The sequence below is a fragment of the Mercenaria mercenaria genome, chromosome 6, assembly GCF_021730395.1.
Source record: "Mercenaria mercenaria strain notata chromosome 6, MADL_Memer_1, whole genome shotgun sequence".
In the NCBI taxonomy this organism is placed as follows: Eukaryota; Metazoa; Mollusca; class Bivalvia; order Venerida; family Veneridae; genus Mercenaria; species Mercenaria mercenaria.
Genome location: NC_069366.1, coordinates 63,696,898 through 63,716,435, shown reverse-complemented (window position 1 = coordinate 63,716,435; position 19,538 = coordinate 63,696,898). Strand labels below are relative to the sequence as shown.

General features: G+C 34.3%; 1 protein-coding gene across 3 annotated transcripts; it reads left to right on the top strand.

Annotated features, from left to right (window-relative positions):
- The first annotated feature begins 1,154 nt into the window (after positions 1 to 1,154).
- Positions 1,155 to 18,965, top strand: LOC128546167 (uncharacterized protein CXorf38 homolog). Of its 3 annotated transcripts, none has more exons than XM_053546148.1 (7): positions 1,155 to 1,939; positions 2,421 to 3,013; positions 4,669 to 4,827; positions 5,120 to 5,392; positions 5,574 to 5,664; positions 16,228 to 16,458; positions 17,939 to 18,965. In XM_053546148.1, exons 2-6 carry the CDS (start codon positions 2,471 to 2,473, stop codon positions 16,233 to 16,235), a joined length of 1,074 nt encoding a protein of 357 aa, XP_053402123.1. In that variant the 5' UTR covers positions 1,155 to 1,939; positions 2,421 to 2,470; the 3' UTR covers positions 16,236 to 16,458; positions 17,939 to 18,965. The 3 variants fall into 3 exon arrangements, with proteins under 3 accessions (XP_053402123.1, XP_053402122.1, XP_053402124.1); XM_053546147.1 differs by having other exon boundaries at positions 16,228 to 16,551; XM_053546149.1 differs by lacking the exon at positions 1,155 to 1,939 and having other exon boundaries at positions 2,872 to 3,166; positions 16,228 to 16,551.
- The last annotated feature ends 573 nt before the right edge of the window (positions 18,966 to 19,538 follow it).

Below are 19,538 nucleotides of genomic sequence, written 5' to 3'. Positions count from 1 at the left end.
TGGTCTAACATGTCCTACTTCCACTGGAACATGGCTATCTGAATTATGAGAATTGCAACTTGAATTCCCAAACATTAGATTAAATCGAGTTCTTAAATTTTGCTCATTGGTGGCCGAATTTATGGCAGCCTATAATGTGGCCGGGTTGTCCCGCATAACTTTCATTTTAAGGAAATTTTCGGATAATCCGTCTACAAAATGACCAATACGTTGCCTTTCTATGACCTCTAAATTTGCTTGTTCCCGATTATGACCTTCAAAAGCATCTTCTGCTAATGCCATTAATCTTTCTACATAAGCATAGACATTTTCGCCAGACTTTTGTTTAAAGTTTCGTAATAAATAGGAAGCATGCTGAGCATCAAGAATTTCAGAGAACCTAGTTGAAATAGCAGTTTTAAGTGCTTCCCAAGTACATCCGCGATTGTCATTTAAAAACCTATATATAAAATCTGATACAGGCCCTGTGGCTGTTTGATAACATACCATTTTCTTTCGTTCATCATTTAACCCAGTAAGAAGAGCATATTTTTCTATAGATTTTATCCAAGACCTATATTCTTTAGAATTTCCATCAAATTTTGGTACAACTTGACATACACCCTGAGTGTCTACTGCGGTGGAAACATTTTTTAATTCAGTAGCCAAAACTTGAAAAACTTGCTGAATTTCAGCTTCTGCCATTTTGTTAAATTTTGTCTAGCGAGCAAAATAAATGTACTATTCACTAACCTTTCTTCGTCGTGCCGTATAGTGGTGTTTCTTCGTCGATGTGGCCGGGCAATCTCCAAGGTTCGAATCCTGGTCACGGCACCAAAATAGAATTGTAGAGTAACACAAATATAAGTTTAAAGTTTCAATATCAATTTATTTCATGAAGTATACAGTTCAACATATATATAATTTTTAACCATACATATAAATAACTGACATAAGGTATAAGTAGCCTTCGGCCTATCTAGCTATCTCTCCCGACTCTATCTTATTTTACATCTCAAAACATACGCTTATATATGGAGGAGAGATACTAGACACGCTTGTGCAAGGCACCAAAATAGAATTGTAGAGTAACACAAATATAAGTTTAAAGTTTCAATTTCAATTTATTTCATGAAGTATACAGTTCAACATATATATAATTTTTAACCATACATATAAATAACTGACAGAATGTATAAGTAACCTTCAGCCTATCTAGCTATCTCTCCCGACTCAATCTAATTTTACATCTCAAAACATACGCTTATATGCAGGAGAGATACTAGACACGCTTGTGCAATACAACTTTATTTCCTCGTGCATTTCCGAGTTAAGTCTGGGTATATTTGTTTCTTTCCGTAAATATATTGAATAATAAATATGATATGACCTTGTGGCATATAATATATTGACATAATTGACAGGCGTATTAAACTTTTAGGGAAAACTTTAAACATTTAACATACTTAAATTAATAAGAGAATTTCAAATTTAAACATATTAAAAGTATTTCAATAATATCAAAATCCCTAATATAAATGAAATCCAAAACTCCTTAAAACTTTTATATACTTAAGAAAACCCCATAATGCTACAAAAATTTACAAATGTTATTAACGAGGTTGCTAAACAGTTGTTTAGATGGATGACCGTTTCCATTTTGTCCGACTTCCGTTACCTCAGGTTAGATTTTAGACCCGGTCGTCTACACGGAGCTAGGAAATCGATTTAAGCATATATTTTACATAATAATTACTCGTATAACTGCTTGGTTCTGTAAACATCAGAAATAACCAGTTGAATATATTAAATGCCTTTAAAGTGCATCTACCTATTTTATTGAAACAAAAATACGTTTCAGGGCCACAATACGAAACTTGCCCCTGCCACTTAAACATTAAAGATAACGAGTGTAAGCATGTCAGCTACCATTTTGAAACTGATTCGCTAAAGTGGGGAGGTAAGAAATTGAAATAAACTATAACTGATTCAATGACGCTTTATATGTCAATTTTATCTGTATCAATAAATAATAAGATGTATGTACTTTTTCATTCGATATTGGTATATTTAACTAGATAAATTGATAAATAATAGTTATAACTAAATAATGTAATTCAATGGATAATAGTTATGACTAAATAATGTAATTTAGTACACGTATATGGCGACAGGCAAAACTGTTAAAATCGTTCAACAAGAAACGGTTTCATGTTTACAATGTGCTTTTTAAATTCGATGAAACGAATCCGTATTAATTACGACTAATACAAAAGTTTTTATGGTTATGTCCTCCTACTTTCGTTTTTGTCTAACTATTTCTTTATTTATGTTAAATTAACTCTTTACACATATGTAAAATTATTATAGGCAGATAAAATCAACATATTATCCAAATCTGAAAAGGAATAAAACATTAAATCTCTTACTTTATTGTTTAGAGATATTCTCCGAATACGAAAGTTGGATTAAAGGAAGTAATATATGTGAAATGAGTAACCAAGAAGATTTGGAGAAAAAGAAATACAGAAACTGGGTGAGAGGTGGACTGGCGTTTAAATATCTTAAAGAAGGTATCAAAGAATTTGCTAATGATGTGGTTCAAGAAGAACACAAGAGAATTATTCAGGATGTCATATCCGGACGCAGCTGTAACCAATGCGAAATTAAAAACCTGCAACCATTGCATACATATAAGAAAGATCATGCAGGCAGAAAGAAATGTCCCAGTGGCAAAAACAGCTGTAACTCTCTTTATACAAATCAACAACGATGTCCTGTAAACGTATGCGACGCTATTATGGAAGATATTCTAAAAAATCACGCATCGACACCGCCTTCACCAAACTGGAATAATACAGATATACAGAAGTGGTGTTCAGCTCCGTGGGAGATCGCAAAATGTTTCATCAATGCGCCAGGATATTCTAACAAGTCTACGGCTGACGATATTGACACTTCAGGGTTACTACATGTTTTTATCAACAACTTGAGTCACAGAACACATTTGTCTGACGACGATATATTCGTAAAGGTTCTATAGCGTTATTCGCTGCTAATGGATAATTTTGATCATGGCATTGCTTTAAGAACCTAAGTATGCTTTAGATTTAAAGCTTAATCAGATACTCTGCGACTGGACATGAGCAGCCGTGTTGACTACACGCCCTGGAATGATATATTTCTGGTATTCAAATTATTATACTTACAGGCACTAAACAACACACCACATTTGATTTAGATGGTTCTTTAAGTTATGCAGAAGTTGCCAATGATAATAAGAAAATTGTAGCTGTCATGCCATTTTTATACCGTTGGAAGTAGATTGAGCCATGCTTGGCAGGAATTTATCGTTTTTATTCTTAAGCCGGATTCATTTCACTTCCGTTTGTTGAAAAAAACTAGCATTAGAACTACCTTGTTTTTTTTATTGTCACCAGCAACATCTGATTTTTTAAAGAAGCACTTAAGGTAGTAGAAGTGTAATAGCAATGATTACAAAATAGCATTTGCTCGGTATATTCTTAAAGATGACCGTGTTTCGCACTGTTTTGTAATTTTTTAATAACATTTACCGTGCCGTTTTTTCAAAATTTTGTATAACTTACAATAATAATAATTTCCAGATTTTATTTACAGTATCTCCTCTAGCTCAAGTAGAGACAAATTTCAAAGTGATGACCAATATACAAAACGTTTGCAGAGAACTCATTTTACCATTTGTTTTAATAAAAGAATCATCAAACTACTGGTAAACAATTATAAAACACAACATAAAAATATGAATATCATTTTATCTAGGGTTCCTCAAGTAAATGGACTTAATGATACAGAATTCTAACTTCAACATTGAAAAAATAAGGTCGAATCCTGTCTTTCTGTTTTGAATTTTGCTTACTTCATTCAAAAATGACATTGGGGCAGACGTAAAACCTATCTACATTTCTTCCACAATATGTAATCTAACGAGTGAAAGCAAAATAGAGAACTTTTACCACATGTAACTCAATATTTTTAAAGATGTGTAACTCTACCCCTTCTGTTTAAGTAGTAAATTCACTTTGAACAGCAAGAAATCGCTTATCAAATTATTTTTTTTTCCCATTTTTGTACAATAAATCAATCATAGATGTTGAAAGAAGTAAAAACTTACCAGAAAAAAAACACGGAAAATAATAGAAAAAAAAGTTGGTCCTAGTAGGGCTTGAATCTACGTCCCCGTGAGAATTGCAGTAAAAGTGGGTTTATGTTAGGAATTGAATACTCTTCAAAAAGGAGGTACTCTATTACACCTCTACTACCTTAAAATATTTGTGACTATCTACTCAACGAATTCAAATCACGGCGGGTAGTGAATATGGCGGCTACGTTTCAAACCGCGAGTACCTGCGAGCTTAATCATGACTTAAGTCTCATGACCTGTTGATTTATTACGTGTCTTTCATGATCATGAGTATCATTTCACAACCCGATCATTTTGTTCATGTTCCAGCGTGATTATGATTCTAGTATTCCTGTTGTTTTTACGTCCTTCTTCTGACACGAATTTCATGTTCTCACTGAAAATTATCATCCTCGGCTAAATATCAAGTTAGGAATGATACTTTGACTTACTAAATTTTTCACTATTGACTGCAAAGTTTAGCATATTGAGTGACATGACCATATAGCAATGTTGTTTTTTTTTAGACTCTACACAGAAGAAATGAATTATTCCATTCACCGAACTATGAGATGGAAGACTCTAAGCTAGATGAATGTATAGATGAAATTGTAGCAATTCTTGAGAACGAAAAAGAATTGAAAGCAAGACATGATGCTCAAGACGCAGTCTTAAAACTAAAACAGGTATTGTGTTCAAACTATTGTCATATGATATAATGACTTAAACGAAAAAAAACCAACTCATGATCTTTTACTGTTTTACACAATGTACTCATATTTAAAAGAAGTGGGACTTTTTTTTAAAAGCAGCCAGACAATATGGTTTCTTGAATTGTTGCATGTATTGGTGTACGTTTCTAATTTAAATTCTTCACATTCAGTTGGTGATAAATACGATATTACAACTATCATTTTTGACAGTCTTCAAAGTCATGTAACATCATTGCCGTAATAAACAAAATAATTCTGCTGTCAGTTGAAGCAAGAGAACTTTATCATTACCACGCACAACGAGACCGAGGTATGCAGAGATGCTCTAGCCTCCATAACCTACAAATCAGATGAGCTGGAACAAAAGATTCAAAATGCTAAAGTCGACATTGATAAGAAACAAGCAGAAGCCACTGAAGCAGTAGGTGATGAGGCAAAGAAAGTTTTACGAGACGCTTTGGGAGAATCAGACAATCAGAATGAGACACTGTATGAAAGAGTTAGGCAACTTGAATCAGAGCGTTCGAATACAAGACAAGTAATTGCTTTTATAGTTCGTAATATTAGTGTACAATAATGCGTAAATGTTATTATTTGTGAGTCATTGTATTGACTCGTATTTAACTGAATACGGTTGGTTTTATCGCCGTAAATAGTTACATCATAATTAATGTATTCGCAACGCACCATGTGTATCTGCCACGTTGTCTTTTTTTCAGCGGATTACGTTCCTGGAGAGTAAAATAGACACGCTGGATACCATAAACCAAAGTCACAAAGCAAATTCAGACTACATTGAAGAAAAACAAGGTAATCATGTTAAGTATGCAGAAAAATGTAGAATTGTTTGACAAAGGTATTATGTTTTTCCTTTTAAAAAAGGCCTACAATGATCAGAAAGCAATTAAAATGACTGCATGAATTACAAGGTAAATTTTATACTATTATATACTGAATATACAGAAGCTGTGGTAATTTTGTCCTTTCAATGGTTGAAACGAGAATTTTCTGACTAAAAACTGTATTTTTCAAGCGGTGCAACGGTTAAATTGTTGGACTCAAGCGATCCGTCTTAATAGAGCTTAATGATGCAGACAGTTGTAACTGTAAAGAATCTAATCAATCGGCCATATCATAAGCGATAATTTGAAGACTTTTGATGATAAAAGAGTCAGAATTCCTTTCTAATAGAATTCCCTCGTCTATTAACTTTGAAAAAAGTCTTTCTGCAATAATTCAGTCTATTGATGACTATATTAAAAACTGGTGTCGGAACCTTAACAATTAAACCCTTATTACCTCCTAAACCCGAGTTTTTATTCCGAAGTTTAAAGGAAGCTTTATTCAAGGTACACACGAATTTGGTTTTACTCCTGCAGACAAAGCTGCAAGTATTATTATCATATGACGCATTTACAACACAGGCATATTGCAAAATGAACTGAAACATACAATAACTTACTAGTTATCGTTAATAGATGCGATCAAAAATAACAAAAGGCATGTAAATCAATGTATAAATTTCAGTATTGCACTTGACGACAGTCAGAGGAAGCTCCCTACCCTTTAGTGGATCCTCAAACTTCACAAAACTCCATTAAAGCTCGATTCATTGCAAATTCAACCTTATGCACTACCAGAAAGCATTGCTCTACTTTTGATTTCCTCACTTACTTCAATAAAAGTCCACGTACAGAAGTATTGCTCCAAGGTATATGAGAATTTGGATGTTAATCTGTTTGGGTCCATCAAGAACTATGGAGATGTTGTCAAAAAGCTAAAAAACAAACACTTCAAATGTTCGAGTCTATGGGTATTTTTCTTTTCCAAAATCTGTATTTTTTTTCTCTCTAGAATAAAACGGAAAATTATTTTAAAAGAAAAATATCACTTTAAATGATCGGCTAAAACAAGATCAGATAGGGAAAGTTTGTCTCACTTTTGGTCAAAATAAAATGCCAAGAATCCTTTAAAAAAGGTGTTTGTTATATGTGAGAAATAATATTCCAAAGGGTTTTAGCTTGCGATTGAATATTTAAAAAAGTTGCAGCTGTTCAGTCCTCTGAAGGTAGCTGATCTACGGACACTACTACTAAAAGCATAACGGTGCTGTATTTTCAATGAATACAACACAATTGCAAAAACTGTTCTACCCAATTGCACACAGAAACATCTCTGAACACATTCAGTAATAAGTATCTGCTCTGTTTCAATGCAATATTTGATCCCATGACACAAGAACGAAGGATATTTAAAGCTTAACATTTACTTAATTGGTTCAAATTTAATTAATCCCCCGCCACAAGTGGTGGGGGGTTATAGGAATGGTCTCCTTCCGTCCGTTCTTCCGTCTGTCCGTAACACTTCCGTGTCCGCTCGATATTTCCTAAACCCCTTGAAGGATTTTCATGAAACTTGGGTCAAATGATCACCTCATCAAGACGATGTGCAGAACCCATAAACCAGCATTGTCGGCTCAAGGTCAAAGGTTTGAGCCTTCCATTTTGTGTCCGCTCTATATCTCCTAAACCCCTTGAAGGAATTTTATAAAACTTTGGTCAGATGATCACCTTATCAAGACAACGTGCAGAACCTGTGAGTCAGCCATGCCGGCTCAAGGTCAATGTCACAACTTAGGGAGAAAGCTTTGAGCCTTCTATTTTGTGTCCGCGCTCTATATCTCCTAAACCCCTTGAAGGATTTTCATCAAACTTGGGTCAAATGATCACCTCATCAAGGCAATGTGCAGAGCTTATGAGTCAGCCATGCCGGCTCAAGGTCAAGGTCACAACTGAAGGTCAAAGGTTTGAACCTTTTATTTTGTGTCTGCTCTGTAACTCCTAATTCCCTTGAAGGTTTCATATAAAACTTGGGTCAAATGATGACCTCATCAAGGCAATTTGCACAACTCATGAGTCAGCCATGCTGGCTCAAGGTCAAGGTCACAACTCAAGGTCAAAGGTTTTAGCCTTCCATTTCGTGTCCGCTCTCTATCTCCTAAACCCCTTGAAGGATTTTCATCAAACTTGGGTCAAATGATCACCTCATCAAGGCGATGTGCAGAACTTATGAGTCAGCCATGCCGGCTCAAGGTCAAGCTCACAGCTGAAGGTCAAAGGTTTGAGCCTTTCATTTTGTGTTGGCTCTGTAACTCCTAATTCCCTTGAAGGTTTCATATAAAACTTGGGTCAAATGATGACCTCATCAAGACGATTTGCAGAACTCATGAGTCAGCCATGCTGGCTCAAGGTCAAGGTCACAACTCAAGGTCAAAGGTTTTAGCCTTCCATTTCGTGTCCGCTCTCTATCTCCAAAACCCCTTGAAGGATTTTCATCAAACTTAGTTCAAATGATCACCTCATTAAGAACTCATGAAACAGCCATGTTAACTCAAGGTCAAGGTCACAACTCAGGGTCAAAGATTTGAGCTCTGTATCTCCTAAACCCCTTGAAAAATTTTTTTATGAAACTTGGGTCAAATGATCACCTTATCAAGACGTTGCGCAGAATTCATGAGTCAGCCATGTCAGTTCAAGGTCCAGGTCACAGCTAAAGGTCAAGGGTTTACCCTTTCACTATCCATAGCAGTGGCGGGGATTTAGCTGTCTTTCAGACTGCCTTGTTGCTTTTGCAATTCAACTGGAAAGAACCAATAAAATACATAAATCACAAAACTTGTTTAAGGTGACAAGAAAATACCAGTTTCTAGATGTCTTAAAATCTTAGTTTTAGAAATATGACAAATTCTGTTTGAGTGTCAAATTATCTACGGACACTACGAAATATGTTATATATATATATATATACGCCAATTATGACTTCGGCTACATATGATATGTTAACTAAAATTATTAACTTTTTTGTATTCTACAATGCACTAAGTTCTGTTAATCATAAATGCTTTTCATGACAAATATTATATGTTTTGAAGTTTAAACATTGAGATTGAAGAAAAAACAATTTTAGGTACTACTTACGACAATTTCTTTTGATTTTGAACTCTTTTGGTTAACCTTGCAACTTATTGACATGTAAATGCCTTTTCTAGGACCTAAAGGTAATATCTGAAACAAAATCTGAACAACAAAATAGTCAAATAACTATTGATAAATATTTAAAACAACAGTCCGAAAGATCTACGGACACTATCACAATATGTTATGGTGCGTATGTGTAGGTTGGCAGCCCTTATAAATAGTGGTTTTGCCACTGTATTCATGAGTCACACATCAAGCTGTAATATATCAAGTACCATTCTTAAATTTCAGTTTCCAGATGTTGGGACAACTGCAGTGAAAAGTTCTATCTGTATTGTTTAGTTTCTCTTTGTGTAGAAAGTGCAAATTATTTTTAAAATTCTAACTATATCTATATTTCAAGTTACTCCCTCTGTAGGATGTTGAAGAAAATGAAATACCCATTGTTGATTTCAGTTTCCTTGAATACAGACCATGACCTTTCTTCCTTAATAATGCAGGTTCTAAGTCTGTTCAAGATATCATTTTTCTTTGTATCCATACAGAGGCTACTTTACCAAATGTTGTGTTTACTAAGGATGTATTCAACCTTACTTTCACTTTATTTTTGTTTTCTATTAAAACTGATACCTTTAAAATATATAAGAATCACTGCCTTAGGACTAGGGTAAATAATTATGTTCTAGTAAATTTGGATATAGAAATTTTGTTACAAGCATGATACATTTTAAATGTTTTACAAGGATGTAGATACATTTTTAAAAAAGTGTTGACAACGAATACAGACTTAATGGAACTGTTAATTCTGAATGAAATACTGTATGTAATATTGTCGGATTGTGATAATGCTTTGTGCAAGAGTGTGGTTGTGCTCAAATTAAATACAAATATTTATACAATGTACTTCATTTAAAAGCGACTTGTGGCTACATTTAATTGGAATGTTTTAACAACATATTTCTGTATGCTAGTTCATTTATTTTATTATATACAATTTGATGTTGTGTGATTCATGGACACAGTGGTAAAAGCTTGTTATAAGGGCTGCCAACCTACACAGTGTCATATAAAAAGCAGGTCTTTCTTTTAGCACCAATATCTCTCAAATAAACATGAAAAATACTTTATCTTGAACATATGTAAGCTTAAGCCTAAGATTGTAGTATCCGTAGATCACTAAACCCTGAAACAAAAATGAACTGCAAGAGATTTCTTTTGCAATAATATGTTTCAAACATAAAAACAAGTCCTTTTGAAAACACTTGATGTCATTTTTTTTAAGTTTTGAAGTATATATTAACATGTAAGAAGCAAATGATGCATTAATGCTGATTTATTTAAATGTTAAGCAGAATATATAAGTCTTAGATGCTAAATATGATATATTTATTTGAAAACAATAAAACATATATGAGAACAACATTTTCTGACTCTTATTTGCAAAATTACTAGACTTCAAAAATATGATCTACGGACACTACGATTTACGAACAAATTTGAACCGGTCGCCATTAAAAATGCAGAAAGCTAAGGTTTCAAGCTCTACTATTTTCATTCATTGCCAGAATCTATCACAGAAAACAGTAGAAAGATATCAACAGCTCGCACATTTGTATAGAAAAACATGCTTTAAAATGCTATCTACGGACACTACCAAACGGTGTACTTCGATTATTAGTTCCTCAAGCTTAACTAGAGTTTTGGCAAGTAATTGTTTGTATCCGTTGCAAGGACACATAATCACTGGTGTCATAAATAATGAATATAAACATGATTTGTCAAAGATATTGCTTTAACATTTTCACAAACTCTCCAAATGTAATACCTGAAAAAGCATAACAATGACAACATTTCCCGAAAAGATGCTACCCATGAAAATATTAAATATGGCAATGAATGGCATCAACAAAATGTTACCCGATATGTATAATTATACACTGGTTACCTTAAAATTGGTTTCTTTTCACATACTTCTTTACCACACATGTTCAGTTTTTGGCTTGTTTAAAATGACACAGCACAACATAAATAATTGGCCCTTTTAGCTTACTTTATGCATAATATTTTTAAAACGGTGAGCCGAAACCTAATAGTGTTATACATGCTAAGAAAGCTGGAAACAAGCTCTAAACAATGCCACTCATTATATTATATTTACTTCTTATTGTAAAGAGATGCAAGAGTATAACATCGGCTCATTCTACTTACCCTACCTGATCTTGTTTTAGCCGGATGCCTTATATTGAAAAGAGTTTTTCTCTTATCGTGGAGATTTGAATAGACCAGTTCTTATAAACTATCGAACGTGCATCACGTGAACATTGATATTTGTTAATCTATAAGAGAATAGAGATCTATCTTCATACAACGAAAAATGTTATTTTATGAAAAATAGAAATACATGAATGAAGTTCTCCTCTTAACTTTAGACATTTAGCGCTTCAAACCCAATAAATAAAATCAATCACACAGAAACATGTTTTTCACACATATTTACTTAATAGGTAAATTTTGTGATTGTAACTTGGTAACTGTCAACTGCATGAGATCAAGGTGACACTACATAAAAGTTCGACACTTACTGTCAGGTTTTCAGAGGATTTTTCATGTGTATTATTCCTTTCTTGTCATGAAATGCCGTCCGGTTTTCACAAATCAGAGTATGAGTTGTTTTTTTATATGAATGTACAAGAGAAAAACTTGGGAATTTAAAAATCGTTCGAATTGCATAGGATTCTGGTTTTTGGAGGGTCTTGTTTTCAGATTTTTTATCGTAATTCAGCCATTTAGATGCAATTAGCAGTCGTTGTAAACACATAAAGATCAAGAGAGCCAGTTGCCAGTTCACAAGTCAGTTGAATAACCAACTGCCTATTGGAATATTCTGGTTTTCAGTTTAAAATGATAAACTCATTCAATTTAACCATTGTTTTGTTCATGAATAGTTATGTTCAACCATTACTCTTTACTTGCTAATTTCAAAAATGAACTGGCCCGTCATTCTCAATTTGAGTAGTTAGGGTCATATCTATAGCACAAATTTTCCTTAAAATTCTGTATCTTTATAAACCGCCATTTTGGGGTCGGTGTGGTCAATTTTTGAAATCAGTCGGGCGTGGAGTTAACGGTGTGTTTACATATCTATCCTGTTGTAGAAGCTAACCTTAATAGGTTATAACACACTAAATAGCCACCACTATATATTCTATATAAAATGACAAGTTTTCACAATGCTGCAATACACACCTAGACCCATTTTAAATTTCTTTAACTTACATTTTCTTGTAGAGCAACATTTATACTGTAAAAATATCCAAAGAAAAGTAGGGGTCATGTTTGATGCAAGAAAAATATTTCTGGTCAAACGGACACACCGTAATTTTTACACTGAAATGACAATCACAATTTAGGGTAGGGGTGTATGAATAAATTTCACATGTTAAATCAGTTTGGAGTCTTTTTTCAACATGCAAATGCTACCAGCATGTCAAGTATAGACATGCAATATGATTTCAACCAATATATAGCAATGATTTCAAGGAAAAATCCTTCTTACAGCAAAAAAAAACTGAGAACTATTTGAATCCGCCATTATGCGACTACCATTTTTTCATAGGTGCTCAGGCTATTTAGTGGCTGTATGCCTATAGGCAGCGGCATCCCGGTGTGTTGTCGAGAAACAGCAGAGAGTTTGAGATTTCAACCTTCGCCTTCCCCTTCAACGTCTCTCATATTTATTTTATGCTAACTAATGAAATACTGTATTCTATCGGTTAAATATTTTCATATTTCATCACTCACACTGTGAAAATATGAAATCTATATTTTCACACTGTGAGAGATATAGCTCCGCCCTCTCATACATTGTGTATGAATTTTAAATTATTTTCTTAAAACAGGATGAAAATTGTAGTCGTACTTTGTTCTTTATAGTATATTTCTCGATTCAAATTATTTTACTTAATGAGAATTTCATAACGTTATGCAGCAAAAAATAAAATAAAATGGAACTTTATGTTGTGAGCGTCTTTATAACGTCACAACACGTCTGACGTCATGTCTGTTTACGCGCGTCTGTTTCCCGCGCTTAGATTAAAATTTGTTGCAAAATGCACATTTCAGCGTAATTGAGCATAAAATAAAAAGAAAATTTGTTTGTTTTTCGTGAATATGGAATATATCCTACCTCGAAGTGAGAAAATGTTTGAAATTTTCTCACTTCTCAGTGAGATATAGGCCTATTCCATATTCACTCAAAACAAACAAATATCCTCTATATATTTAACAAATAATCAAGGCCTTCGAGTGGTTTATCGTCTAGTTTACCACTGTTCAGAGTTCAGATGCGTACGAATTGAACCACGAGGGCGTTAGCCCGAGTGGTTAAATACTGAAGCATCTGAACGACGAACCGTGGTAAATCAGACGATAAATCACAAGAAGGCCTTGATTATTTTCATTCTGACATGCTCATTGACATATTTTAATAAATATTATGCTGGACTTCATTTACCCGAGGAGTAATGTATCGGACGTCATGCGGCAATTTGACGTCATAATTGACGTCATAATGCTCTCTTACCGGTCCGCGCGCGTCAACCGTTGTTTATCGCAGAATATACAGAGCTTGAATTCCTTCTTTGTTTAACTGGAAATCAAATCGAGTCATGTTAGAATGTAGGGATAACGCATGTTTTTTCGTGTTATAACGTCTGCAGAATCCCGAGGGATTGGTTGGTGCCCGAGCCCGTAGGGCGAGGGTACCAACGTATCCCGAGGGATTCTGAAGATGTTATAACACGAAAATAACATGCGCTAACGCTATTCTAGCATAAAACGCGAAAAAACGAATAAATGAATACAATATCCCTCAACGTCATTAAATTTCCATGAAATGCGCGGGAATATCCGAGTTGTTTTTTCACGTTGACGTCATTTCCATTTGAATTATCCGTTTTGGGGCCGTAATACGTTTACGTTCTGCAACGGAACGCGCATATATAAAAAGGTGTTATAACAGCACGTGAGCGCGAGAATCTCTCTGTTAACACACGTTTTCTCTCCTGTTAAAACACCCCCAAAAAGTGACAAGAACAGCAGTTTTATGCTAGAATGTAGGGATAACGCATGTTTTTTCGTGTTATAACGTCTGCAGAATCCCGAGGGATTGGTTGGTGCCCGAGCCCGTAGGGCGAGGGTACCAACGTATCCCGAGGGATTCTGCAGACGTTATAACACGAAATGAACATGCGCTAACGCTATTCTAGCATAAAACGCGGAAAAATACTAATAAATGAATACATCCTACCTCAACGTCATTAAATTTCCATGAAATGCGCGGGAATGTCTGAGTTGTTTTTTACGTTGACGTCATTTTGTTTTGAATTATCCGTTTTGGGGCCGAATGACGTTTACGCTTTGCCACGGAACTCGCATATATAAAAAGGTGTTATAACAGCACGCGAGCGCGAGAATCTCTCTGTTAACACACGTTTTCTCTCCTGTTAAAACACCCCCTAAATGTGACAAGAACAGCAGTTTTATGCTAGAATTGGGGTAAAACGTCACCGATATGCGTGTATTTTATTTATATCAGACGTTGCTACTAAAGTTTTCCATGTTATATCGAGTACGCCTAAGACTTCTCTTTATTTTTTACTATGTGAAATAAATAGAGGATATTTGTTTGTTTTGAGTGAATATGGAATATTTATTTTATGCTAACTAATGAAATACTGTATTCTATCAGTTAAATATTTTCATATTTCATCACTCACACTGTGAAAATATGAAATCTATATTTTCACACTGTGAGAGATATAGCTCCACCCCCTCATTACTTTGTGTATGAATTTTAAATTATTTGCTTAAAACAGGATGAAAATTGTAGTCGCACTTTGTTCTTTATAGTTTATTTCTCGATTCAAGTTATTTTACTTAAAGAGAATTTCATAACGATATGCAGCAAAAATTAAAATAAAATGGAACTTTTTGTTGTATGCGTCTTTATAACGTCACAGCACGTCTGACGTCATGTCTGTTTACGCGCGTCTGTTTCCCGCGCTGAGATTAAAAATAGTTGCAAAATGCAAATCTCAACGTAATTGAGCATAAAAATAAAAAGAAAATTTGTTTGTTTTCGTGAATATGGAATATATCTCACCTCGAAGTGAGAAAATGTTCACATGTTCACTTGCGCTACGCACTCGTGAAAATATTTGAAATTTTCTCACTTCTCAGTGAGATATATTCCATATTCACCCAAAACAAACAAATATCCTCTATATCTCACTGAGAAGTGAGAAAATTTCAAATATTTTCACGAGTGCGTAGCGCAAGTGAACATGTGAACATTTTCTCACTTCGATATATTCCATATTCACGAAAAACAAACAAATTTTCTTTTTATTTTATGCTCGATTACCACGGGTGGTAAACGCGCAATACAATTCCCGCCGGGAATACGCTTAAAATGAGTTGCGCAACGTCCGGTGCTGGTGTTGTGCATAAAAAAAAGACGAAATTGAGGTATGTGAAGTTATGTTTTTGCTTAGTATGAGACAAGAATAAATTTTCTCGACAAAAGCAAAATGCTATTCGTCACAAATATGATAATACATCATATGTGTAAAATATTTGGTTTGTAAATTATGATTCGGCTTTATTATCACGAAAACTCGCCTAATAAATTCAAATTTATCAGAAAGTAACCTAGTATTCTCTATATCTTTATTAGAATGTTAAAACTCTAATGACGGAAGGTCAAAGTTACAGCGTCTTTTACAGATCATAGCCGTTTCTGATTGGTCTGTTGTTTCTTGCATCCGATTGATAGAGTATTCTATCGTCAACATCTATTTATAGACACACCAATTCAAACATGCTCTATCGGAAACGCCTTTATAAAAAATGTTACCTTTTTGGTCGTTGTATTAACTACTCTGATCTTTCTCGTGGGTTTATTGTTGCACCCTGACAGCCCAAAGTCAAAGGTACAGGTTTTTGTAAGCATAACGCGTTTTTTCGCATTGTTTTACTTCATCGGGTTTAATCGAACATGTTCTGATAGCGTGAAACAATACGCCACTATTGAAAAATAAACCGCATTCTTAATAGAATTACCTGGAAGCAAGTGTGACTTTGACGTTTCAGTCTGTAAATTGCATAACTATAACAATCACCTCTAAATACTGATTTTTTGCGCCAAATGTTATAAATATGTATGCATTTACAGAAATCTTTCAGAATGGACAAGAGAAACGATTAAATCATTAGCGCGGGGCGACACATTTTTTGTTATAGTGAATGCTTACACAAATTTATAATGCACAAACAAAACTTATACTCGACAAGAAAAGTTAAATATTTAACCACTAATGACGACAATTATTTTCAGAACTCTAGATTGGAAGCACTGTCGACTTAAAGGAAAGACTTTCGTGCGTAGGACCTTTTGTTCGAATAAAGGAAACTGGGGAATTGTGCTTTTTGACTACGTGCGCTACCGATATTGATTATGATGGAGCTGAAGCTTTCCTACCTGCCTTAGGTAACACAGTATCGGGCGAAACCGCATTCAGACATGAACCAAAGATATGTGGCAAGGTTATAGCAACTACACCTAAAGGTATTCCTGTAGCCCTTGTAAAGATTGCAAACGAATGCATACCAACAAAAAGCAAATTCAGATCTTTTACAGACGAGGATCTGGCACGTGCAGGTTTGTTCAGGACCTTTTCAGTCATGATAAACGAAACAAAGGTGACGAAATAAGGGTCTACCAGATTTGTTTTAAATGCGATGCATGTGAACAATATCTTCGGTAATTCTAGGAAAAACACAATTTTAGACTTTATTACTTTTAAACTGTTATGCTCCGTTTTCAAGCATTCTCCTTCATTTGGTAGCAGCATTTGTTTTCTTTTTTTGGGGAGCATAGTGGGGATGAACAATAAATCTTATCATAACCTTTGCTTTCATGAGAATATTCAATTTATCAACATTTTCCACATGCCTTACGTAAGCAACATAAACACAAGCATAGTAAGGAAACTTACCAACTAATGAGAGTAATAGAGCAGCCAGCAGTCCAGTGGTTACACTGTTTTAACTACGAAACCAGGAGCTGTGAAATCGGGCCCCGCTCCTCCACTAAAGATGATTTTTTTCCAGCATCATCAAAAGCACGGGAAAGTCCAATCTGGCATGCAAAATAATTGTAGTATTATTAATAATGATAATCTCTTAAATTTTTAGAAACGTATTATCTGGACAAAATACTGTTGAGATAGGTATTTTTTGTTAGGAAGCTTTTTCACGTTAAAGGATTATTTGCTTACAGTATGGGGAATCTTTCAAAATATCTGCCACACTTAATTTACACATTATACATTTTTTTACTGTGATAAAACAATTGAGTAAAACAAGAACTGGATTTTAAGATAGTCCTTAGGAATGAAGCCGTGTTCATTACCATAGCAGCGGCTGATAAAACAGGCCATGTACGAAAATTCAGCATTAAAACGATTTTCAAAGAATACGCCTGAATAATTTGCAGGAAAACTTGAAATACGGTATAATTACACCGGTACATATAATACATATTAAACATATTGGATATTTCAATCTAAACTGTTGAGCGCACGTTCAAAATTACACAACTGGCACGTGCATAAGTATTACTTTTCCTTCTAATAATTGATAAAAGCGATATTTGATAGCTTCGTTGCAATTTATTTCAACATTACTACATTTTATTGGAGCATCTTGAAATGAAATAAAAGAACACCTTTATTTCGGTGTGATCTGCAAAAAAAATATATTGATCTACATGTGAAGTCAAATAAACTGGTAAAGCGTTCAACGTACGTCATTCTTACATGTATTGCTTGGTATTGAATGAGACTTCCTTCCTTCACACAACAACCAGCTTGTAAGAAGAGGGCATTTTTGTTAAAGGTGAAATTCCTTTAACATTTCAAATGATAGATACATTTTAATTTCTATTAATTGCATTTTGAAAAATGGGCTAAAGAAACGTTCGTAATAAGCATCATCATCTTTAATCAGAACTATTTACGTGTAACGCACCGTTTTCTCATTTTCAGCTCAGCTGAACTCAAGAATCTCCAGGTGAAAATACCGACCAAATAGTTCTTGACATGTGCAAAAAACTTGATGTTGACATTAACATCAATGAAATTGACAGATCCCACCGGGCAGGGAAACGTAGTGACACCGGAACCCCAAGACCCATCATAGTAAAATTTGTGTCGTACAGATCTCGCCAGCGTCTTCTTAAGGCTCGTACAGGATTGAAATCACACGGGCTAAATGGCATATACATCAATGAAGATCTCACTAAGCAACGTAACTTTGCTTTCTATACTGCCCGACTTCTAGTAAGAAATAACAAAATCGATAGCTGCTGGACTTTCGACGGTATGATATTTGTAAAGGACAAGCACCAAAACGTACATCGTGTCACATGTAGTGAGGATCTGGTCAGATTCGAACATTGACTTTTTGTTAGTGTACAAGAGTGTCCTAATTATAAGTGCAAACTGTACTGATAAGTTTTGTCACAGTCACTGAGATCACGTTATATAACAATAGTACAGTTATCCTACTATTTATAGCTATGGTCATTATTATATTGTGTTTCACATGCATTGTATTGTGACTAAATCTCATCAATTTTCGTGCAAGGCGAAATATGCTATATCGTAGTTTTTTTGGGTTTTTTGGTTGTTGTTTTTTTTATTAATACCGATAGTTTTTTTGTTTTTTTTTGTGAACTATTAACATACAATACCGTAAAATATGCATTATTGTCTGTAAGTTTGTGTTTTTTTGTATATATTTTTCCTGTACTCCTGTTCTCTATGTGAACATTTGAGGATCAAATGATCAAAAATTTGACTACTTTTAATTCACAATTACCAGAACTTAACGTGTAATGTATAAATTTCATTAACATTATCCAGTTTGGTAAGAAATTCCATACATTCGCTGTAACGATTACTTGATCACAAACCTTATCTGCAAGCGTTGTTAAATGCCACTTAATATCCATACAACTCACTTTTGTCACTTATGATTTTTGTTTTGTTTTTTTTTTCGTTACAAAATTAAGACTGTAAGTTCGCAGTTACAGACCTCAAGTATCTCCACTTGCAGTATTTTTCGCAGTTATTCACTATAATAGGTTCAAACTCAGTACAAGTTACATTCTTACAAAGTTCATCTTTGTAACTTGAAATAGTAGGTTTCTGATCTGACTAAAGCTGATCTAACGAAATTGAGAACGCTTAATGTTTATATTTGATTTCATTATCTATTTTATTTATCATCAGCGATTGTTCGATTGTCAAAGTAGAAAATATTCAGTTCAGGATCACGGACCCTTTTAAGCAGTACCTACGACTGAGCTAACGGCTATCTGATACATTACGACATAGATTGTAATACAAAGTCATCTAGAGTTATGCAGAGTTGTAAGCTAGCTTGATGCTAGTGAAGGCTCAACGAGCAATGATAGTCGTTTCAATCTATGCGTACGTATAGAGATGTACTAGTCATTGCGTTATCATGTATTGTAATATGTCTTTAATTTTGTGTTCCGCATGGATTGTATTGTGATTAAAACCTTTCAATTTTCGTGTAAGGCGAAATATGCTATTGTAGTTTTGTTTTTATTAAAACCGA